Source organism: Alligator mississippiensis, chromosome 6, assembly GCF_030867095.1.
Source record: "Alligator mississippiensis isolate rAllMis1 chromosome 6, rAllMis1, whole genome shotgun sequence".
Lineage (NCBI taxonomy): Eukaryota > Metazoa > Chordata > Crocodylia > Alligatoridae > Alligator > Alligator mississippiensis.
Genome location: NC_081829.1, coordinates 30,251,956 through 30,276,308, shown reverse-complemented (window position 1 = coordinate 30,276,308; position 24,353 = coordinate 30,251,956). Strand labels below are relative to the sequence as shown.

The following is a 24,353-nucleotide window of genomic DNA, read 5'->3' as shown; positions in this document are numbered from 1 at the left end:
AGATATTGTTTCAATAGTCTTGTAGGGTGCTTACACAAGTTACATTTTTCATAAGACTGGGCTCCCGGAAGCACTCTACAGCTGTGACATAACACACGTAAATAGCTTCAGAGATCTTTTAAAATGGCTAATTTCATGAAAAATTAACCCTGGTCAAATGAGGTATCAGATGAAGGCGCTCTAAAGCAGAGTGCCTTAGGGATCTTGTGTTCCCTCCAGGGTTAGTTTTTCATGCTTTGCGGGGCTGGCAGCAGGGGAGAGAGGGGGAGGGAAGGGAGCAGCCTAGAGCTGTCAGGTGCTTTTTCTAGCCGGAACCTGAAGGGGAGTGGAGTGGAATAGAGCCCCCTCACCTCATACCCCCCCCACCCCCCAGCTACCTCAGCTGGGGTTTTGGGGGGATTGAGGCTAGGCCCACAAAGCAAGGTGGGGTCCCTCACTCCAGCTGTGGCCAGGCCTCTTGACAGTGGCAGCAGGAACTGCCTGCTGCTTTGCCTGGCTGGAGCTGGGGAGTGAGGGCATAGAACACAGCCCCCTCATCTTGTGGGTCTGGCACAGCTTCCCCCAATACCCCAGCCTGAGTTGAGCGGGTCATTAATACCTGTTGTGATAGGGGGCCATCTCAAGGCCAGCCACGACATTGGCCCACCCACCTGTCTAGGGCAATCCGTCCTGCCTCGCCTGCCATGTCTTTCATGTTTCCAGAAATAGGTGTTTATATGTAGGGGGCTACCCAATTATTTGCCCTGATGCCAAGTGCAAAATACATGGCTCTGAACCACCACTACACTATGTCCTATGTTTCACAGATGGCATCCAAGATAACTTCTAATTCCCCTGGCCCCTTAGCTGGGCCGCACAAAGCCTTTGGCCAAGATTTGGCCTCAGGTGTTCTCAGATGTGCCTGGCCTTTCCGCCGTCTTCACTGGGGCCACAACTCCACCCCCTTACTGGGGCCACCCACACTCTGCCCTACTCTGTATGGCCCTTCAGGCCCTCTTGGCCCTACTCCATATAGCCTTTCAGGCTTCCTCTCTCTCATGCATGATCCTGACCCCTTGCAGACATTCAGACCACCCAATTCAGGCCGTACTCTATGACAAGCATCAGGTCTATCACCCCACACTCTGAACAGACTCCAGCCCCTGGCCCTCTCTGGTCTTGGGTGTCTCACATTTGGCCTGTGGCCCACTTGGGCCTCAGGTGCCTGTTGATGTACCTGGACCCCTAACTCAGCCTCTTGCTAGGCCTCGTTCTCTCAGGTGTTGGGCCTTGGGTCCTCTTGGCCCCTGTGCTGTCATCCCAAGCCTGTTGCTTTTCCGTCAGAGTGTGCTCCTTTAGCCTTTCCTCTCCACGGGGTACTAACAAGACAACAGGGGGTGAGGCTTTTCATACTCACCTTTCACTGGGGAGGCACAGGTGTGGCATTTCCTGGAGATTGCTCCACCACAAGGAGCCGCACCGTACCATCCAACTCCAGCAAGGTGTAGATTCAGGTCATACCCCATGACTGTTGGCTTAGTAATGGTATTTAAAGGTCTATTTTTTGGGAATTGGCTTATAGGTATAGATATATTCATTTATAATGGTTTAAAATGGGCAGCAAGGGTTAATTGATTTCGAAAGAGCCTGGGTCTCTCACACACACAGTTTCTCACAGCCCTGAAAACAGACAGGTTGTCTAACACAACAAGGCCAATGGATACACACACAGCCTAAGAATTGAGGGGGCATGCTACAACATGAGATCACAGCCTTCAAGGCAGACAGGCTATCTAACACAACAAGGACACTAGTCTGGAAACCAAGGTAGTTTGTACAATACTGCCCATAACATGAGGTAAGTGGCACCAGCTAATAAGGCCCCAGAGTAGCGGGGCCTGAGTCCCAGTTTTGGGGAAACAAACCAAATTAGGAGAAGACCTATTGTTTCTTTTCTGTTATCACTGTGTATCAATAAATTTGCCTGTTATCAAATGGAAAGGTCGTGGTCAGTCTGAGGGTGGGTGTTTTGGGAGCTACAGTCTGCAGGCTGAATGATGTTGCTTCTCTAGCTCCCTAGGTGTAACTGCCAGCTCTACTCCTAGGGTCTGGGTTTATACTGAGGCTGCTCAGCCCTCCTCCAATCTGGTGGTCCTCTTGGAGTCAGACTGCCTTATCGGTGCCTAACTGCACTTGTCAGTTGCTCCACAGCCTGCTCAAGCCACTTAAAGTGGCAGGCACCAAAGGTGCCTCACCAAACTGTGGAGTGAAGAGAGATAAGCAGGAATCTGGTAGATTACAATGAACAATGAAGTCAATTGACTCCCTCAGTGCTGCCTAAATAGAAATGCTGCTGCTCCTTCCAGGTTTTAAAGTTTAATAGATTTCATAGATTTCATAGACATTAGGGCTGGAAGCGACCTTGGACGATCATTGAGTCCAGCCCCCTGACCCAGGGGCAGGAAGTCAGCAGGGGTCATAGGATCCCAGCAAGATAAACATCACATTTCTCTTGAAATGTGTTCAAGGTAGGTGCTTGAACCACCTCTGGCAGCAGCCTATTCCAGACCTTGGGGGCTTGGACTGTAAAGAAGTTCTTTCTTATGTCCAGCCTGAAATGGTCCTGAAGGAGTTTGTGACTGTTTGACCTTGTCATCCTCTGGGGCACTCTGGTGAACAGATGTTCCCCCAGATCCTGGTGAACACCCCAGATAAACTTATAGGTGGCCACAAGATCACCCCTGAGCCTGCACTTTTCCAGGCTGAAGTGTCCCATGGCTCTCAGCCTCTCTTCATAAGGTCTGTTCTCCTGACCTCTGATCATGTGCATGGCTCTCTTCTGCACCCTCTCAAGCTTCTCCACATCCGTTTTGAATTGTGGAGCCCAAAACTGGATGCAGTACTCCAGCTGCGGCCTCACCAAGGCTGAGTACAATGGGAGAATGATGTTCTGGGATTTGCTTGAGAAGCAGCTGTGGATGCAAGCTAGCGTTTTGCTTGCTTTACTAACAGCAGTATCACATTGAAGGCTCATGTTCATCTTGTGGTCAATCATGACCCCTAAGTCCCTTTCGTCCATAGGGCTAGCCAGCGTAGCACTGCTGAGCCTATAAGCATGCTGCGGATTTTTCTCCCCAAGGTGGAAAACCTTGCATTTTTCGGTGTTAAACAGCATCAGGTTCTAGTCCACCCATTTTCTGAGGCTGTCAAGGTCAGGTGTGGATGCTTTATCCCAAAGTTTGGTGTCATCAGCAACTAGTCAGAATTGGTTTTGATACCAATGTCCACATCATTAATGAAGATATTGAAAAGTGTTGGCCCAAGCACGGAGCGTTGAGGGACCCCACTGGTCACAGCGCATCACGATGATTGACTTCCATCAACCACCACCCTCTGGGTCTGACCATGGAGCCAATTCCCGAGCTAGTGGATTGTGGTGAAGCTGAGGCTGCAGTTAGCCAGTTTACTAAGAGGTGATCTTGGGATATCAGATCAAAGGCTTTTTTAAAGTCAAGAAATACGACATCAATCTCTTCTCCCTTGTCCAGGTGATAGGTCACCTGGTCGTAAAAGGAAATAAGATTGGTCAAGCAAGACCTACCCGCAACAAGCCCATGCTGGCTATCTCTCAGGATGCTGCCATCGGCCAGTCTGTTAAGAATGGCTTCTTTGCTAATCTTTTCTAAGACCTTCCCTGGAATAGAGGTCAGGCTGATGGGCCTATAGTTTGCCAGATCCACTTTCCTCCCTTTCTTGAAGATAGGGTGGAGTAGGGATCAAAGTGGGGTGCAACTGCACCACTGCTTTCTCCCTCACACTCTGAAACCTTCCCTACTCCCACCCCCTTGTTATGAGATAAAACTTGCCAAAAACTGGTGCCAATTGGAGAGTACTTGTGACAGAGTTAACACTGGACGGTGCCCCCTCCTCCTTCCTAGAAACACAAAGAACCTGGCAGCCATCTTGTAGCACGCTGTCTGTCCATCTTTCTGTGTCTCCATGCAATGAGGTTCTGGCAAAGAAAATCAGCTTCCCTGCTTAAAATATGTACCCCGGTTTTGGAGGGCTGATTTAGGGGGAAAGGTATGTGCAATATTCGTACTTGGCCATGTGTGCAAATGTAGCGTAATGCCTACTGCTAAGAAGACATTTTCTCAATTATCGTTTATTCCATTTAAATAGCATTTCCTAAGCTGTATAAACTAACATGAAAGCAAATTCTGTGTTATGTAGCAATAAATGTTTTGTAGATATCATTCTGTAAGTTTCTTAATAGAGTCTACTTCTGTTCCCAGTGATGTCAACACAAGGAACTCCAGTCTTGAAGTACAGATAAACTCTGCATAACAGTGTAAAGATACTTTTAAAAAATGTGTGTCATGTACCAAAATGTTATATGTGTGTCCCAATCTAGGCTCTCATTCTATATGACTCTGTATATTTTAAACACTGTATAAGTTAGGACGTCTGTTACACCATTGACATTAATATGGCAATATTAGCATATTAGCCAGCTTAGAAATGATTTTGAGACACTGTAGTTCAGTGGCATATGAACCACTGCATTATTATGACTGATGGCTGTATGTCTATTATAGAAGCACAAAAATAATTTGTGTTCCTGTTACATCTTCAAATATGTGTTTCTTGTGTTTTTTTTCAGTAATTCCATCAAGCTGGTAAATCTGTGCTCTATATTTATTAGTACGTGGCTGACAGCAGCTGGGTTCATACATTTGGTAAGTGTACTTGGATCAACTCTCTAAATTATTTATTTTCTGCCATCATCTAGCTCACAATAATCCCTTCATACAGCTATGCAATACAATAAAGAAACGTATGCTGCCTGATGTTTCTACCCCAAATTAATCTGAATAGTATTATTCACATTGTTAATCTCCAGTGTTTCAGTTCACCAATAGTTAAAGTTAAGTATAGGATTTGGAGAGCCTTCCAAAACTATATTTTACCACTAGGTGGCAATGTTTCCTTAATAACTACCAGGCTGGAAAAGGCTGGTAGACTATGAATGATAATGACATTCTGGGAAACACGTGGTTTTGCCAAAAAAGGAATTCTCTATATTCAGAAGAAAAATTAATCTGATTACTAGTGTTTTCAAGTGGGGTTCCTCATAGATTAGTTTTCTTTTTCTTATCTTTGTATTTTTTTTTAAATCATATATCTTTCACTTCATGCCATACAGGATTTCTTTGTAGTTTAGTATTTGTAAATCATTTTGAGAATGTTGGATGAAACATGTTTTCACTGCGTCATATAAAATTATAGTTCCATTATTAATAGTTTGGGATTATTATTCAATTTTTCTAGATTTGAGGGTAGGAATAATACTTTATGATTAAATGTAGATTTTTCTGACTCAGTGTTGTTTTCACTTCTTTGTATGATTTCCAACACAGGAGTTTTAAATTTACTAGAGGGATTCTCAAACATACAACTTTATAATGTGAACCAAGTCTTAATAGAAAGATTGCTGGGTGGATGCTTCCTTTCTCATTCATAAACATGTAACATCCTTGTGGCAACTGAAATAGCTACTTATACGGCAAAATAATATTAGGAAAATATTTAATCTACTTTAGCTGCTTTTAAATCAATTTAAAAGCATGGAACAAGAAAGGAGCCAGAACCACAGGACCAGGCAGCATTTTCATGGATCACAGTTTTGGAATTTCTTCCCCATTGGAATGTGAAGCACAAATCTGTGTGCTACCTTCTGAAAACAGGGTTTATAGAAGAACTGTAGTTTATAACATCATAAACAGTTGAATACAACTTTATTCAGGCTACAATATGTTCTTCAGTATATACTTTCTCAGTGCTGGGCATACCAGATCTGTTCCACTGTTTATTCATCAATAAAAAGTCCTTCTATCTTTGCCTACAGTGTGTAGAATGGACACTTGTTACATTTGATAGCTAGTGAAAACTCTACTTGAGCTCCACTGGTAGTCTTGCGCTTATGACTGTGAAATTTTTGGAGCCAAAGTTCTGTTGCTCAGTATATGTGTGTTTGATTAATTAATATCCATTCAGTAGTTTGGGGGGGAAAATGTGAAATGATGTCATTGGATAAGGAGTGTAAAGTTCATATCAAAAAGTTTAAAACATAGGAAGATGAGATTTATCTAGATTGCTAAATACTCTGTTAAGTAGTGGAGAAGATGACTTCTATAAATAATATGAGCAAACTGCATCTTGGATGGTGTCAGTGGAGTTGTTCAGTTCTAATTAGATCAGAAGTGAGTCCTGTATCTGTAAAAAAAAAAAAAAGGATCCAGATAATGCATATTATATACCAATTAGATGAAAATAAATGTATAACCTGTATTCATCTACGCTACTAGTCTGTTATTTCATATTTGTTCTTTTTATGTTGTAGGTGGAGAACTCAGGGGATCCATGGGAAAATTTCCAAAATAACCAACCGCTTACATATTGGGAATGTGTTTATTTACTAATGGTTACTATGTCCACTGTTGGTTATGGAGATGTTTATGCAAAAACAACCCTTGGTCGCCTTTTCATGGTCTTCTTCATCCTCGGGGGATTGGTAAAATCTCTTTCTTATTATTGTTTTTGTTACTACTACTTTAAATAGCTGATTCTCTGTACCCCATGCTATATTTAAAGTAGTTATATTAATTCAAAAACTTGGCTTCTTAACAATATCATTGTAACATTTGAACACTTCAAGTATACACTTTGTTTATTCTAGATAAGTATTTATGTATGCTAGATCTTGTTAATTTTTGCAAAGATTTAGTGGAGCGAGATTTAGTCTAATCCATTAAAGAAAATAATGCATAAAGTGCCTTAACAATTCTATTTACAGTGCTATTTATAGTCCATTACTTTTCAGTGACAATTACTGTTGTGCAATGTTTGATGCTGTTATTATTTTAAAGACAGTTTGCGGTTTCAAGAACCTTCCCTTTCCTTCTTTGTTCCTTCCCAGAATTCCAACAAACACTGTGGCTTTGGACTGCCTTAAAGAGCAGCTTGCCCAATCTAGATGATGGCAAACCATGTTCTCTTTACATTTTTAACATGCAACCATGCCAAATAACATGGTGCTAACATGCATATAACCACATTTAACTCTCACCCTACAAATTAGAAAATGTATCATTCCTTTTCCTGCCCAGAGTATGTGCCTAGCACTAGATAAACTAATTGTCTTATGTTAAATTACTTTTTTTTATCTTTATGAGTAATACTGTAGGAACTGCTGAATTCTATCTTTTAAAACAACAAAGTTTATATTAAAATTTACATTCTGCAAGGTAAGTGCTAAGTAAAATCCATTCTTGGTGTATGTATTGTACATATACATCTATTTTGTATTGTTTACTCTTCACACATGTTTTCTGTACATATACGTACATCTCGTTGAAGATGGTATGTATATAACACACGCATCATTGTCAGTGCAATATAGGTGATGTATAAACATTCATATCCAAAAGACATGCATATTTGCATATGGCTAAAGAGACCAAGTTGACTGGCAGCAGCTCTTCGAAGTATCCAGCCACAAGCAAGATGTTTGTTGGACAAAACATGGCAGATTTTTTTTTCTCCCTACTACCTTTTTATATCATGTGTCCTTACATACCTTTTAAAAACAAGCTTTTCACAATTTTTTTTGTTTGTTTTTGTTGTTGTTTTGTTTTTGCTTTTTGTTTTTTCTTTGTCTTTTTTTTTATGGGGGGTGACTCCATTTTAATTCTTGAGGGGGGGAAACCCAGGTGCCATATTTTTCTTTGGACTCTTAAAGGTAAAAAGTCTCCATATCTTTTAAAAACAAACCAAAAATCATAATAACACATGGCTTTTTTTTGCACTGTGTAAGATTGGGATATATCCCCCCCCTCTTCAGGAAGAATTAGCAGTTATTTTACAATTAGAGGCTAATTTGACTTCATTTTGTTCTTGTTTTGTTTTGGGTATTTTTTTCTCTTTTGACCGTTTCTTTAGTTTACCAGGTGTGCATCTTCTTCAAAACCAACTTTTACATTGAACCCTCTTGTTTTGTTTTGTAAGAACTTGTTTTTATTTTTTATTTTCTTTTTAAATACCTTTATAGATCTAATTCTTTTGCATTTTCAGATCTTAAAGATATATATCTTCTGAAAATATTCATCACCCCCCTTTCTTTGGCCTCTCTTTTTAGTCTTTTCTTCTGTCTCCTATCTTCTTCTTAGGCCATGTTTGCCAGCTACGTCCCTGAAATCATAGAGTTAATAGGAAACCGCAAGAAATATGGTGGTTCCTATAGTGCGGTTAGTGGAAGAAAGTAAGTATTCCAAGAGGCTCTGCTGCCTCTGCTGCAGTAGAACACTCTCTGCATGCCATTTTCTTTTTTGTGTTTTTGTTTCATGCATGTAGGCAATGTTTGCTCGCTACGTGCCAGAAATTGCTGCTCTCATCCTTAATCGGAAGAAATACGGCGGGACTTTTAACTCAACCCGAGGCAGAAAGTAAGTCTAAAAAGACCAGGTGTGGTTGTGTGACACTTTAGCAGCCCCTGAAGGTGGTCACAGCTTGACTCACGGACACTCCCTAAGATGTAGTGCTCCGTGACATCAGCTGTTATCACTGGAGCGTTGTCACACTGTCAGTAGAGACCTGGGCCATGCTAAGGTACAAGTCACAATATTTTGTCCCTTCTTCAAAAGAATCTCTGCACACCGAAGGAACCCTGCTATTGCATCTGCAGTTAGATTGTGGAACAAGGTCGTCATATCACTTCACCTTTTTGAGCATTAATTGGTTAGATTATCATTTAGTCATTTCTTGGCCAAGTAATTATAAAAGTCATTGTTCTGAAGTAACTTGACTCACTAAACATTATGTATGGCAGAACACAGCATGGAAACTTCATGTGGCCAGGTAATTTCATTATGCTGGCCACATCAGAAGCTGGTACTGCTATTTTTCATCAACCAAATTATTAGGTATGGACCACACACCATTCCCATTGATTTCTTTTGGGATTTGTAGGTTCTCAGGCCCTTGGGATTTAGGATCAGTGTTTTTAAAAAAACTGTTCCATCTTAGCAATTGATAATCTACCCCAACTCTAAAAAAAAATAAAGAGAGGACTTGAGCATCAGTAAAGTGCTATAAAAACTTAAGAATTATTCTTTTTGGCTGGTAGCAACAGTTAGATTTTAAAGGACCTCATTAAGCTTCATAAATAAATCGCCTCACATCTTCATTGAATGCCTACTTGTCATCTGGACCATGTTGTAGCTAATTCTGTCCAGAAACCATGTTATGTCTGCTAAGAAATATATTCAAGTAAGCTTCATTTATTCTGAGAAATCAGTATTCTTGCTTCTGCTGATTTCAGCTCATCAGTGTGCCAATCCATAGCAAAGGCAGAGACATCTGTCCCATTGCCCTTAAAAGCCATCACATGCACATTCCTATAAACATAATTAAGGAGACATTCCAAATAAAACATTTTAGTGGAATCCAATTGTGTGTCCTTTCCCTCACTTAGGGAAGCAAGCTTTTAGTTTAGTTCCTTTGAAACAATCACCTACACATCATTTTATGTGACAGGATTATAGTTGTTTCAAGATGTTTCCCTTCCTAACTGAATGGGGACACTCCAGAAAATCTGTAACCAGTTATAAGTCAATACTAAAACACTGATTTGCATCATATGATAGAGACATAAAATTTTTTCCTTTGTGAAGTTCTTGTATCACTAGACATTTCAATATGTTCCAAAAAGTAGAAGATGCTTTCCACATACATCTTTCTGTTCTTCTGTGAAAAATACTCTCAAATGTCCAAAATGCTTTAGTGCTGCTATCATTGATAGTAATGCAAGGATCTTCTAATGTAGTCCAGCTAGACTACATTAGTTGGGTCTTAATCATCTAGATGAACAAAATCACCTCCATCTCCATTTTAATTTGAATTCTGTGATGGAGTGAAGTTTCACTAAGTCCCCAGAATATTTACTCTTAATATCTTTCTACTCAGCTTACTGCAGGTTATCACAATCAAATAGAACAAAATTCTCCGCTTGTGAAACAGTTTAAGTTCCCCGAGTCTTCTCTTTTGTCACTGGTACCAAGCATTGCTTTTTATTGTCTCTAAACGTGGACCTGATCTTCAGTCCAATCCCCACATTTTGAAGGCCTCAACTCCCAAATCATAGATGTCCTGCCAGCTTTGGGGCTTGCTTCATTTTACTTTCTCGCTGGTTTATTTCCTCTATTTATATGCGCTCTTCGTTTGTCTGTAGCTCTCTTTCACTCTCTGCTGCCCATGTAGCTTGTCAACTGAAACTCAGCACTGTCATCAGCAAACAGTCTGTTCGATTTACTTTACGCATTGTTTCCTGGTTCAAAAGCTAATTACTAAGTACTTAAAAGAAGTCTTTTGCTCACGTGGATCTTTCATCAGAGAATATAAGCTTGGGAACTGCACAGTAAAAAGCCATTAGCACCACTCGTTTGATGTTGCTTTTCCAGTCAGTAGAACAAGATTGATGAAATGTTATGTTTGGCCAAAATCTGAGTTTTCATTTGGAATTCAGTGTTGAGAGAATGGGCTGTCAGAACCAATAAGTTTTCCTTCGCTTGGGATATGGGCATGTGGTAGTAATTAGTAATATAAGGTCTTTAGTTGAGCAACCAAGCATAGATTCTGGCAGCAAACATAATGAGAAACTACAGTTGTTCTATTTCTAATGTCAAAAAGTTTCCAGACATTAAGTGTGTGTACAAAATGAAAATAGTTAAACTTTGTTGAAAGATGTTGTTCAGACTCTTAAAATAGCCTATATGTGTGTTTATGCTGTGCTCTCTCCAAGAGAGAAAGAGGAACACAAAAACATCTTATAAAATGTGTGCATATGTTTGTGCCTTTATGGATGTGCACACAACCACAGACATTGACACTATGAAATAAAATGCTTTTCTTCAATTGGAAGTTTAACATATAGAAGAAAGCTGGGGTCAGTTGGGGTGATCTTAATAGTTACACATTGCCTTTAAGCCAGAAAGGTCCTCAAATAGCTCAAACATTTTATACAAATCATTTTTGTCTAGTTTGAAGGAAGAATGTAATTATCACCAGTGAAATTTTACTCAGGATGCTAGAGTTTCTATTGCAAAAACTCCTATAGGATTTTTAATTAGCTTAGATGGAAGAAGCTTAGCTTTGCAACTTTCTAAAATTGAGACTTTCAAAATTATGCTCCCACTGGTTCAATGCTGACCGTGAAGGAAGTTTCCTCAATTGGATAAACAGTACTATTTATTGTTTCATATTTTACAAAATAGTGCACTGTGGTTTCCCAAACAAACACTGTGCTTGTCCAAACCTGTTGCCTTTTGGATCTGATATGGATATAACCCAATGCACTATAACAACAGCACTAAAAGACCAAGAATGGCGTAGAAAACTCAATATATAGTTTTATTTTCTATAAGCAATGTGCACCATTTTTAAAAGCTGATTGAACTGATCACATGCTCTAGTAATGTTTTTTACTATTTTTGCCTGATACACTAGAGTCAGGTGGTCTGTGGACTAGTTTAAAATGGTTTTCTTAAAATTACAGTTATACCCAAGTCAAATAAATAAATGCATGCCTTCCTCTAGTCACTGGTAGCTAAAAGAGCCTGTGGGTAGAAAGCAATAATTAGAAAGACAGAATCTGGGTTTAGTAACTTTAAAACAAAATGACAATCTAAGCTGAAAGTAGAAAATAAAGTTCAGGAATGAGGGACAAATTAAAACAGAGAAAACCCATGACTTTCTAATGTTACTAAGAAGGAGATTTACAACAAAATATTACGTGCTTTGTTTTCTACTTTGAGTGTGCAGCTAAATGGAAGGGAAGGGAGCTTACATTAGTACACAAAGGGTGTGTGCAGAAGTTGCACTTAGACTGACCTAACTAAGGTAGGGTGATCTAAATGCCAATCTGTACAGATGTTCAGGGATGTTAGATCAGGCAAAAAATGTCTGGTTTGATTTAACTTAGCTCACCTGAGAAGATCCATTAAGTTAGATTGGGCATTGGTTAGCCTATTTTGCCAAACGTGTACACATTTGGAGTGCAGCCATGGAGCTGGGAAAACCCAGCTACTCCCCCCAGCCCTGGGGCTGTACATTTCCTACTTCCAGCTTGCACTGTAACTAGGCTGTTTTTAGCTCTACTTCCCCTGACCCTCCAACCATGAGTGGAAACCTCCCCCCCCCATGCATATCCACCAGCTCTCCTCAATCCCAGTAACCCATGCTGGACCTGCCAGCTGCTGTGGAGGACCTGCTAAGTCCCTCTGATCCTGCTTGCCCCTTCCCCTGCCCCAACTTAGATCACATTCCAGAAACAACTCCCAGCCCTGGCAAATGTCTGCACAAGTGGGACACAATCTATGATCACATGGCTTAAAGTAAGCCATGTGACCATAGATTGGGTCCCAGGAATCTGCATGTACCCAAAGAATTTGCATTTATACACCTGTTCAGCCACTTCTTCTTTCCTATTTATTTTAAAGGACCAGATTGCTTTTACCTTTTCTTTGCAAATATATATGCAAAAAGATATTGCATATGCTACTGTCTGTCTTTGACTTCTTGTGAAGTTCCCACTAATGCCTGTGAAAGTGCAGTTCATGAATTGACAACTCTCATTCTTGCTTTATTAGACCATTAATATCTGGAAGTGAAGGGAAAGAGTATAGCTGTTAGAGTGCTAGCAATCTCATCACAAAAAGAATCAGCAATCTGATTCCATTTCTGACTCTGTCAGTGGTTCATTGTTCTGCAAGTGGTAACAACAGAATTTCTCTGTGCATCAATTGATGTATTGTTATAATTAGTAGACCAGTATCTACCTACCTGAAAGGTGCATTGTGACAATTGATTCATGTTGCTTTTGTTTTGTGCGGTTGAAAGGCTATGTGTAGGTTTATAATAGAGAGAAATTTGAAACAGGGTTAAATATTATTGTCTGGCTTATAGCTCATCTTACATAATCACACAGATAAAACTGCATGCAATATTATAAGTGGTTTATCACACTGAAACCCTGCAAAACATTAAGAAATAAGTAGGCAGTGTCTTCTGAACAATAGCTGCATTCAGGTAATTTCATAGATAATTTCTAATTATAAAGTATAGGTAGCAGCTAATATGTTACTGAACTGCTTCATAATGTATTTTGTTACAGATTGTACTAAATGAAACATGAGAGCCACTGAAATACACACTCACCAGGCCTTAAAGATATATTGCGTGCTAGAAGGGTTGAGGCTGTGCAAGTAATTGTCAATTCAAGTAGTGACATTCTAGGATGTTGAAGAACAACCACAGGAGTTATCAGTGTTGAAATACTAGATGAAAACAGATGGAGAAAATGTTAGATGAGACATAAAGTGAAGAGACAGAAAAGTTTATGTGATCTATGTAGTGCAATATAATATAGAACCTGTTGATCAGGGAAACAAAAGTGAGGAGTCCTTTTTTTACTATTAGTATTACTAGATACTAATTGATATTCCATAACTTGAAGATTGTGTTGTTTCTTTTTGGTTGATCATTCCCCTTTTGAGGAGTGTTGAGAGTGCCAACCAATTCCCATGTCCTATCTATAGTCCTTATCACTTAAAATTTCCAGCTTGTGAGAAGCTACTGTGCCTTCTGATTCAGCACTCGTGAATTAGCTTACATGGGACATTTTTGAGCAAAGTACAGTTGATCTTAAAAGAACTAACAGACAATCAGCATACCACTACCAACTCTCTTGGTGTGTAGAGAAAGCTTGCAGCTTGTCTCTACGGTCAGCCAATACATTTCCAAGTCAATCTATTCATACAAGCCTTAGAAGGTTGGGAGAATCTCTAATTCATTTGGGTTTGGATTCTTTTCTGAACCAATCAACCAACCTCTTTAGTACAAAATTCAGGCTGGATTTCTTATGTGAGCAGTTATTCGCATAAAATTCTTGAGTTTGAGTAAGGAAAATTTGCAAATATGTTCTTTGTTGTGGTATTGTGGAACTTCCACTTTTAATCCCCTCCAAAATTGGGATTATGGAGACATCTGAAATGATTTAAACAAAAAAGCCAAAAAGTCAAAGGAAATTTTGTGAAGTTCATAAAGTTTCAAGTTCAGTTATATTGAACTTGAAATATTCTCAAGGAATATTTCCATGACCAAACTGAATCCACTCCCATAAACAACTCATCCTCTGACAACTTTCAGGAAAAGGTCAACCCCAAAAAACCCCCAAAACATCAGATTGGACACCTCACAGCGGATGAAACCCTTACCTTGACCATTACAATGACTGCTTCAGGGAAAGAATGAACAGTGAAATAATCAAGTACACACGCCACCATAACAACCTCTCTCTACCAGAGAAAAAGGCCATAGAGTCTCTAAGATCTAACCACCAGATAGTAATAAAACCAGCAAATAAAGCAGGAGCCATTGTCATCCTAAACCGTGAAGACTAAAGGAAGCCAACAGATGACTCTCTGACACCACCTGCTACAAAGAAATACAAGAAGATCCTACTACTCTTTTCACCAAGAAACTCAACAATATCATCAAATCATTTCCATCAGGACTACAAGGAAAACTACAGACCTTGATTCCCCCGATACTTAACCCAGGGTCTTTTTACATGCTCCCTAAAATCCCCAAATGAGGGAACCCTGGCAGACCTATCATATCCAACCATGGGATCCTAACTGAGGAAATATCAGGTTTTGTTGAATCAATCCTAAAACCGCTCGTCACCCACAGAGCAAGTTTTGTCCAAGACACTACAGACTTTCTATGAACACTTAAAAACATAGGCCACCTTCCCAGCAACACCCTCCTAGCCAGCATGGACATTACCAGTCTATATACCAACATCCTACACCAGGATGGCATCCAAGCCTGCCTTACATATCTACAGGAACAAGATTACAACTCAGAATACAGATGCAAAGATATTACTGACCTTATACACTTATACTGACCTTCATCCTCACACCCAACAATTTCACGTTTAATAACCAACACTTCCTCCAGATGACGGGAACACGTATGGGAACCAAAATGGCCCTACAGTATGCCAACCTTTTTATGAGCCACCTGGAAGAAGACTTCCTCAAGAACTGCACCATCAAACCCTTGCTATACTTAAGATATATTGATGACATCTTCATCATTTGGACTGAAAATCTGCAATCTCTGATTGAGTTCCATCAGAAATTCAACAATCACCATCCCTCCATCTGACTTTCTCTAGAATACTCCAGCACCAACGTCCCCTTTTTAGACACGATGATCAGTATCCAGAATGATAAAATACAGACCATGTTATACAAGAAACCCACAGACCAACATACATATCTGCACAGAACCAGCAATCAACAGAAACACACCGAAAAAGCTGTGATATACAGCCAAGCCCTCAGATACCACTGCATTTGCACTGAAGAGAACACCCGGGATTGCCACCTCACCAGTCTTAAAAAGGCTTTCACACAACAAGGACACTCCTCCAGAGAGACAGATCACATGTTTGAAAGAGCCACCTGGATACCACGTGAGAACTGCAGTACAGAAGAAACCCCCCCACAAATTGCACACCGCTGGTTATGACATATCACCTCTCCCTCAAGCCCGTACGGAAAATCCTCAAACAATTGGACCCCATACTAGAAAGAGACCCTATTCTTAAAAAGATCTTTCCAGAGCCACCCATCCTAGCCTTCAAACAAGCACCAAACCTTGCTAACCTCATCACCAGAAGCAAACTTCCTCAGGCCCAGAACACACCAAATGGATCCAGACCGTGCCATGACAAGAAATGCAAAACCTGCCAACACATCTCCACCCCCACAATTACTACACCCCACAACAGAGCCATCAGCATTCCTGGATCTTACAGCTGCACCTCCAGAAATGTAATATATCTCATCCAATGCACCAAACACCCTGATGGAAAATACGGAGGAGAGACCAAACAGCAACTGCGCACCAGAATGAACGCATACCGGAGATCTATCAGACAGGAATACCCAATTACCTGTGGGGGCGCATTTCTTAAAAGAAAACCACTCTCTCTCCAATCTCTCAGTCCTGATCCTCAAAGGAAACCTACAAAACACTTCACAGAGACGAGCCTATGAACTCCACTTCATCAACCTCCTGGATACTTAAAATCATGGACTAAATACAGACATTGGATTTATGACACATTATATAACCTGCCTGACATCTGACTCCCCAGGTACTTCTCCACTATTCATTCTCCTTCTCTCCCCCACGACCCACACTGTCTTTCACCCTTTGACTCCTCAATTTACATTTTCGCTGACTGCCTGTCTTGTATGCACACCAGCCCAGCCTCTGGCTTCTTTACTTTTCATTCCATCCAGGAAGAGCACACACCAACTGCTGAAACTTCCTTAGCCTGATGAAGGGTTTTTGAACCTGAAAGCTTGCTTAAAAATTGTTTTCCAACTATTTAAGTTGGTCTAATAAAAGATATCAGATTCACACAAAGAACCTTGTCTACCTATGTCCTTAGACCAACACGGCTACAACCTACACCCAAGTTCAGCTAGACTTTTGGCAAAAGTTCTGGGCTGGTTCTTAATGCATCTTACCTGATTTGCTCATTTCTAATTAACTTGTCATTTTACATTTATGTACTTCTTAATCTGAGAATGGAGATTGTCCTTATTCAGTTGTTTTCTTTCTGAACACACTTCCTTTGTGGCCCATGTGATGAGAATTAATTCTAATGCATTCTAATATTTTTTATGGGAAAACTATAGTCTGGACAAAACGAAAGCAAATGTACTGTAAGGAACATTCATACATCAACAGGGGGATAGATAGGCTAGATATCTCTATAGACTTTTTTCCCCACCTTTGAGTTGTTAAATTAGTCTATAATACTCAGGGCCAAATCCCATGTGCCCTTTTCATACAAATCTCTGTTGACTGTAGTAGAACTTCTTCACAAGTTAAGTGAGCATACTGTAGCTTGGAATTAATATAATTAGATATATAGATAAGCAGAATCTATGTGGTCTAGTGGCCAGCACGCTGGGCTGCAAATAAAGAGATCTGGGTTCTGTTTCCAGCGCACTCTCTTTTTGGGTGTCTTGGGTAAGTCACTTTACCTTGCCGACACTCATCCTATCTATAAAATGGAGATAGTGCTACTGATCTCTTCAAAAAGTGCTTTGAGAGCTAATGATGAAGAGCGCAATATAAAGAGTTGTTATGTGTGTGTGTGTGTGTGTGTGTATATATGTATGTGTGTGTGTGTATATATATATATATATAAATAATAAATACTATCTTGCCCTTGATAGCAAATATTTCTGCAAGACAGCATTTTAAATTTTCAATTCAGAAATACTTTACGTTATCCTGATATATATTTCTAGTTTATATGTGTACTTAAGGCTTATGTTTTAATCAAATCTCAGTTCCTTATGTAAGGTATTAAAATCTTTTATTTCTCCTCTTTCATGATCTGCTTTATTTCCCAGAGATGTCTTCAGATTTCTTAAATTTACAAGTCATAAATTAGCAAATCATCAGCATATCATCAGGAAAGTTCATCTGTTAGAGGTTCCTTCCAGAAGAAACACAGGACTCAATAGCTGAAATTCACAGAGATAAAAAAGAACTGTGGAAAGATAGATACAGTAAACAGACAGACAAACAGATAATTTAAGTTGACAGGCCATCTTGGATTCATTAGACATCCTGGTTTGATTAGAAATTAGAGTGATTCCTTTAGAAGGCCAAATACCTTGGCAAATTTCCCTTGATTTTTTCGTAGCTGAAATAATGAATGGCACAGCTCCAAAGAAAGTGACATTAGATTATCATATTAAATAATTTGATACAATATGTACAATATTATTTTCTAGTGGGATGAGAATGTAATAAGAGAATGTGACATGGGTTGCATTATGATCCCCAAGGGTATCTCTTGTTTCCCATCTGCTAAACATTCAACTAAGCCCCCAGTTTCAAATGAAGTCCCACTTAGTGATACAGAAAACCTGATAAGTGTTAAATAGATTGACAGACAGAACTAATAGAACAGAGGGCAGTTTTTTTATCAGCTTTGTTTCTGCCACCGTTCTCTTCTGTATGCTTATTAAATATATAACAAGTGTTACAAAACCAGGGATAGAAATGTAGGTACTTATTTGTGAGAACATTTATAAGCCTTGTAGTCTTGGTCTCAAAGCATATCCACTTAGAACAATAAAAATGACTATATTTCTAAGTAAAAAAGGGCCAAAATACAAAGTTTTCCTACTTTATCCCTAAACTTTAAAAATATTTTATTTTTTTGATTTTGACATCATGATGGCAGCTGTTACTGTTCAAATTCTGGCCAAGGAAGGGAAAAAAAAACTCTGGTCTGTGAGGTATTCTGATTGCAGTGACTTACCATGTTCCACAAAATAAAGAGGCCATGATTTACTAAGTAGACATTCCACAGAGAGCAACGTGAGATGGCAGAAGTGCTGAATAAATTTAGCTTTAGTAAATTATGAACTTTTATTTCCAATCACGTTATGTTGCAGAAAGTCATAAAAATGTGGGGGTGATTTCAGTGGTGAGACATGCACTGTTTTCAGTCATGCATGAAATACTTGAACTCTTAAAGCCTTTAGTAATTTAATGTTATGCAAGTAATGCAAAACTTAGCTTTTCACAGATGAAGCCTTGTAAAAAAATATTTAAAGCACTTATGAAGGTGAAACAGCTTGTTAAATGGTGGGGCAGGGGAACAGGAGTTTAGGAAGCATTTTATGTTCCAGGCTAAACAATATACAAACTGACTATAAAAGAGCAAATTATTTCAGTTGATTGCAAAAGTAATAGCAGGGTATCTTCTAAACACTGATATCTGTTGCACAAAGTACTGCAAGAAATCCTTGTTTGGATTGTTTGGAAGGATTAGAGCAGTAGTTTTAAAGTCGTGTTGATTCTGAAGTGCTAATGCTAGAGATATGGTTTACTCCTGTGTTGTCTTGTAAACCTTCTAGCATGTTCTCCTTTTGCATGTCACAGCACTCAGTAGTTTTTGTCTCTCTTTGTGCTAAATTTTACAGCTCATTGTTATGTTGATACAGGTGTGTTGTGTCTAAATGTTGTAGTGTATGACGTGAATACAAGAATATTTTAGGTGGGGACAATAATGGTACAGTAGAGAGTGAAAGGTCCAATATTCATTCTCTGTTTTGAGTTACAGCTGAGTCTTCTTTAACTATTATAGAATTTGGTGGAAAAAGAAGTCTGTTAATTAGGAAATTTCCTCTTTATCAAAGATCCATAGGTGTGTGTCATACTGGGAGTTATTAACTTTTTGTTTCATGACTTGCTTTAAATATAAGCAATGTACAAATACCTAAATAATTATTAAAGAAGGTAAGATTAAGTAATTAAAATATTTTCCACTCTACCCATTCTCTGGAAATAGTGCTGTTGGGGTAGGGATAATACGTGTTGGGATGAGTTTAAGTGAATCCTGCATTAAAGAAATTATTGCTATGCTTCCAGAATGAAAACTCTAAAAGGAGAAATGAGGTCCACTTCTGCCAGTCTTTATTGACATGACTCTGAGGGGAAAAAAAGGATTCCCTGTTTACATTTTTGACATTCAAGTAAAACCCTGCAATCAGATAGTTCACTGTTAACTTCTCTTAGGGTACAGATGTCTGCCCCCCATAGTCCAGTGTATGAGATCAGAATTAAATTTAATAATACCCTTATATGAACCCTACACTATCAAGATTTAAAATGGAAGGCACTCTTAAGGGAGATTGGAAGTCTGCGTTCTCTTCCCAGATCTGTATTTGACTTCTCTCAGTGTGACCATGAGCAATAATTTCACTTTTCTGTACATGTGTAAAATGGGAATGATATTATTTAGTCACCTTTGTCATTTTTTTTAGATCAAGGTGAAAAGAGTTGTAAAGAAGGCCTTGCCTATACTCAGAAAGGTTTTTCTGGTATAGCCTTCTGTCTAGAATAGCAAAACACCCTAGTACAGATGCAGTTCTGTTACTGTCGATGGGGGTAAAGCAATGCTTATGCTTGGAATTTTACTGGCATAGCCCTATTGGTAAAATCACTTAAATGAATAAAACTAAGCTCACACTATTAATAAAATTATTACTAGGCAGTCATGCTGAGTAGACCTCATTGAATTTTAAAAAAAAGGTAAACAAGTCTTTAAAAACATTTTGACAAGTCTTTTAAAAATGTTTGTACAAAATAAAAACACAATGTCAATATGTCTGCCTGAAATATACTATATGATGTAGCTGAACCAATGGTATAGTAATCTCTAGTAATTCCTGTTAAAGTCACCAGGATTAAGTCATCAGTACCTACAACTTAATTCTGTTCTTGTTTGAAGTTAAATGACAAAACACCATTGACATCAGTTTGAGCAGGATAGGGCTCCTGCTAGATCTATTAATATGCTATGTGAGCTAACAAGCATCTTGCATTTAACAGTACTGCATATTTACATCCATCAGAATTCTGCAATTCTTCTGTCTGATACAGTTTTACACCAGGAGGATTGATTAATTAATTATATAACACATTGATAGATGTGGGTATAAATGGAAGTTTCCAGTATTTAAATATATTCAGAAATAGAAAATGCTGGGTAGACAAAATAAATAAAAATCATGGTTTATCAAACTACAGCCCACCTAACAAGTCATGTAATATTTTTATAATGGGAGAAGAAAATAATTTGACTTGTTTGTTTCTTGGCTTTTAATTCTGTACTGATATTGGCAATAAGTGGAATTTAATACTATAGTCAATACCTGCATTTTGGTGGTTGATATTTATGATATTGCACATAAGTAAACCTGGCAAGTGAATTTCCATTGTCTTAATCTAATATATTAAATACATTTAGTGTAGCACCTCTACCTCTGAGTGCCCCAAATACCAACCAATTCCCACACTGTCACTATCACTTTGGTAAGTATGGTTGGAAGCCTTAGAAATATATATCAGTTTTAAAGATTCTGTGATTTTTCCAGCATAATTCATCATTACAGGAGCAGGAAACTTCACTGGAAATGAGACTGTCTGTCCAGATTAGTCTTGTAGCCAAGATGGTCTAGAAATTATGCAAGAAGCCAAGACTTTTTTAAGGTGATACCTTTTTACTGGACTAACTATAAAGTTAAACAAGCTTTCAGATGCAAGGCATTCTTTCTCAGGTCTTTGTGAAGACCTGTCTTCTGGAAGAATATTTTGCATGCAGATGCTTGTCTGATTTTATCCAAACTACATAATTTGTCCAAAAAGATACCACCCTAAGAAATCTTTGTTCAGATCAAAAAATCATGGACTGAATATAGACATTGGATTTATGGCACATTATAACTTGCCTGGCATCTGATAACCCCAGGTAACTTGTCTGCATTTTACCAGCTACATTCTTCTATCACCATTTCAACATTCTCCCTTTTCCCCTCTCCCTCACACCTATTGTCTTCCACCCCTCTGATCCTCACTGCCAGGCATTTGCATTTTCACAGACCTGCATTTTGCACTTTGCATGTTGGCTTCTATTCTACCCAGGAAAGCTCACAATTCACTAACAGACTCTTAATATGTCTGAAGAATGGTGTTTGTGCCCAAAAGTTTGCAAAGAACAATTTTTCTAACTATTTAGTTGGTCTAATAAAAGATATCACATTTAGCCAAAGAATCTTGTTTGCCTATTGTCCTGATCAATAATTTTTTTGGTTTTTTTTCCCTCTATATTAACATACATATGGGACAGATTAGGAGAACTGTGATGTGAAAGGTTGAGACCAAAATTTCTAAACCAAGAAGCCTAAATTTTGCATTTAGGCAAGTCAGTAAAAGTGAATAGACATTCAAAGATACAGAGCCCCTACTTATCCCAGTGACTTTTAGTGGAGTTTCTTGGTGAAACACACCTCTAAAAATAAAGTAATTTTTATTAGGTTACCAAACATTTAAGTGTCAAACTTTGAGCACCAAACTTTGAAGATATTTAACACAGTAATTCAGCACTACTAAACAGTGAATGTTGTATAAAAGACTGTGTTAGAACTTGTGAGTTCTTGGACCCTAATCCAAGATTTTTGGGTTATGGATTTAGAGCCTAAATGACTTAGAAGGTGCCACCTTCAAAACTGATTGAGGCATTTAGGAGCTTAAATTTCACTAACAGTGTTGGCATAGGGTCTGTCTGCAGTACAGTTGGGAAGTGTAACTGTAATGACTATAGACCAAACCAGGTTTAATTTAGATATTAAGGTAGATATTTGGAGACTGAAACTTGTGCTACCATAGTTTCATTGCTCTCATTCCCTAAGATGGCTAGGGTAACCATATCTTGGCAATGTCTTTTTATGTTGCAATCACATCTCCAGTTCAAGTGAGGGAGGGCATATCTTTGGAGCCTAACTGCCAAAAGAACAAGTCGGTGAAGATGTGATAGGAGTTAGGCAACAAATGTGCATGGAATGACTGTCTCCACTTTTTAGGCATGATGGTTATATATACTGGCTTTCATCATTAAAAAATTTAAACCTTAACAAACGGTTTTACTGACAACATGCTAGTGTTTCAGTTCCTAAAACTAGGAATATTCAAGCTGTATAACAAGAAGATGTGCATATGTTGACATAATCTCAAAAAAGAAAAGCAAAGAGCAATAGTTGTAGCTTCATGTCTATTGTTCTTGTTGAACAAAAAGGTTCTGAAGCTCAGCTGGATGAGTTGTTCAAAACTATCAGTAAAAGAATTAACATGAATACCTGCCATCAGTCAAGCTGAAGAAATGTCTCAGCCAGTATGGGGACCCAGTATCCCTTTGTTACAAAGGTCTATTGTTTGTAGGGCTTAGGATCTCTGTGGGCGTGTCTACACATGCATTTGATCCAGCCTAAATTTACTCTGGTGTAAACTACTCTGGAGTAAGTGCTTTCAGGCAGGTGTCTACACATGTGGGGATTGGGGAGAAGATTTGCTTTGCACCAGGTTTCCTGCAACCCTGCAATGGGCCCCTGCCACCACTTTGGGGAGCTCTAGGCTCCCCGTGGATGCTAGCCAAAGAGCTGGCAGGGAGCACGAGACCAAGAAACAGCTGTCTCCTTGCCCTGGTGGCTGCCTCCTGCTGGGGTGGGGACAATGTCCTTTTGCCCCAGCAGCAGGAAGCTCCTGGCCCTGGCTCCCCAGTCAGGGGCAGGGGACTTGAGAAGAGCTGCAGGGGAGGGGCAGTTCCCAGCTCCCTGCCTCAACCCACTGGTGGGAGTGAGCTAGCTGCCAGCTGCCCCACTTGCAGATGGGGGCAGAGGGCTGGGACCTACCCCACCCCTTGAACTTGTAGGCAGCCACAAGTCATACTTTCTCCCCCTCAGCCCTCCCCCCCCCCTTTTTTTTTACTTTAAGCTTTAAATTTGCTGCTATCTGATCATAGTATTCACAAGAATTTAGCAGCCACAAGATCACGTCTCAGCCTTGTCTTGTGGAGGCCAAAGAGATCCAGGGCCCTCAATCTCTCCTTGTAGGGCTTTGCTTGCGGGCCCCTAACCATACGAGTTAGCCCTCCTCTGAACCCTTTCAAGGTTGTCCACATCCCTATTGAAGTGCAGCGCCCAAAACTGAATACAGTATTCCAGCTGTGGCCTGACCAGTGCTGCATAGAGGGGAAATATCACCTGCCTGAACCTGTTTGCCATGCACTTGCTAATGCATGATAAAGTGCAGTTAGCTTTACTGACTGCTTCTTCACATTGATGATTCATGTTCATCTTGGTGTTAACAATGACTCTGAGATCTCTTTCCACTGCTGCATTGCTGAGAAGGTCCTCCCCGAGCCTGTAAGCATGCTGGTGCTTCCTTCTCCCTAGGTGCAGCACCTTGCACTTGTCCTTGTTGAGCTACATCCTATTCTGTTCTGCCCACTTTTCCAACCTGTCCAGGTCTGCCTGGATTTGTTCCCTATCCTCTAGCATGTTAACTTTACCCCATAATTTGATATCATCTGCAAATTTGAAAAGAGTGCTTCCCACACCCTCAACCAAGTCACTGATGAAGACATTGAACAGCACAGGTCCAAGGACCGAGTTGTGGGACTCCACTGCCCACATCTTTCCAGGTCAATACCGACCCATCAACCACTACTCTCTGGGTATGACCTCTAAACCAATTTGCCACCTACCTGACCATGTAGGTACCCTCTGTTTCCACAGCTTATATGCCTCTTTTTTGCCCCTAGGTTTTCATGGATTTCCCTGTTCAGCCAAGAGTGTTTCTTGGCCTCT

At 39.6% G+C, this 24,353-nt stretch overlaps 1 protein-coding gene and 1 long non-coding RNA gene across 10 annotated transcripts in view; one reads left to right on the top strand and one right to left on the bottom strand.

The window, feature by feature from the left end:
• KCNMA1 (potassium calcium-activated channel subfamily M alpha 1) overlaps positions 1-24,353 on the top strand; it is a 1,011,367-nt gene that overhangs the window by 670,278 nt on the left and 316,736 nt on the right. For 6 of the 9 annotated variants that reach the window (XM_059729759.1, XM_059729758.1, XM_059729760.1 and 3 more), the window contains 3 exons: positions 4,643-4,718; positions 6,383-6,553; positions 8,208-8,299. In XM_059729759.1, the coding sequence (XP_059585742.1) occupies positions 4,643-4,718; positions 6,383-6,553; positions 8,208-8,299 (339 nt within the window). Of the gene's footprint in view, positions 1-4,642; positions 4,719-6,382; positions 6,554-8,207; positions 8,300-8,391; positions 8,484-24,353 lie in introns of all 9 variants that reach the window. The other 3 variants (XM_059729754.1, XM_059729755.1, XM_059729757.1) reach the window with 1 other exon arrangement.
• LOC132251144 (uncharacterized) overlaps positions 4,677-24,353 on the bottom strand; it is a 65,389-nt gene continuing 45,712 nt past the window's right edge. Inside the window, exons 3-4 of the long non-coding RNA XR_009462998.1 lie at positions 13,252-13,370; positions 4,677-6,255 (exon numbers count right to left, since the gene is read on the bottom strand). This is a non-coding gene — a long non-coding RNA (uncharacterized LOC132251144). The remainder of the gene's footprint in view (positions 6,256-13,251; positions 13,371-24,353) is intronic.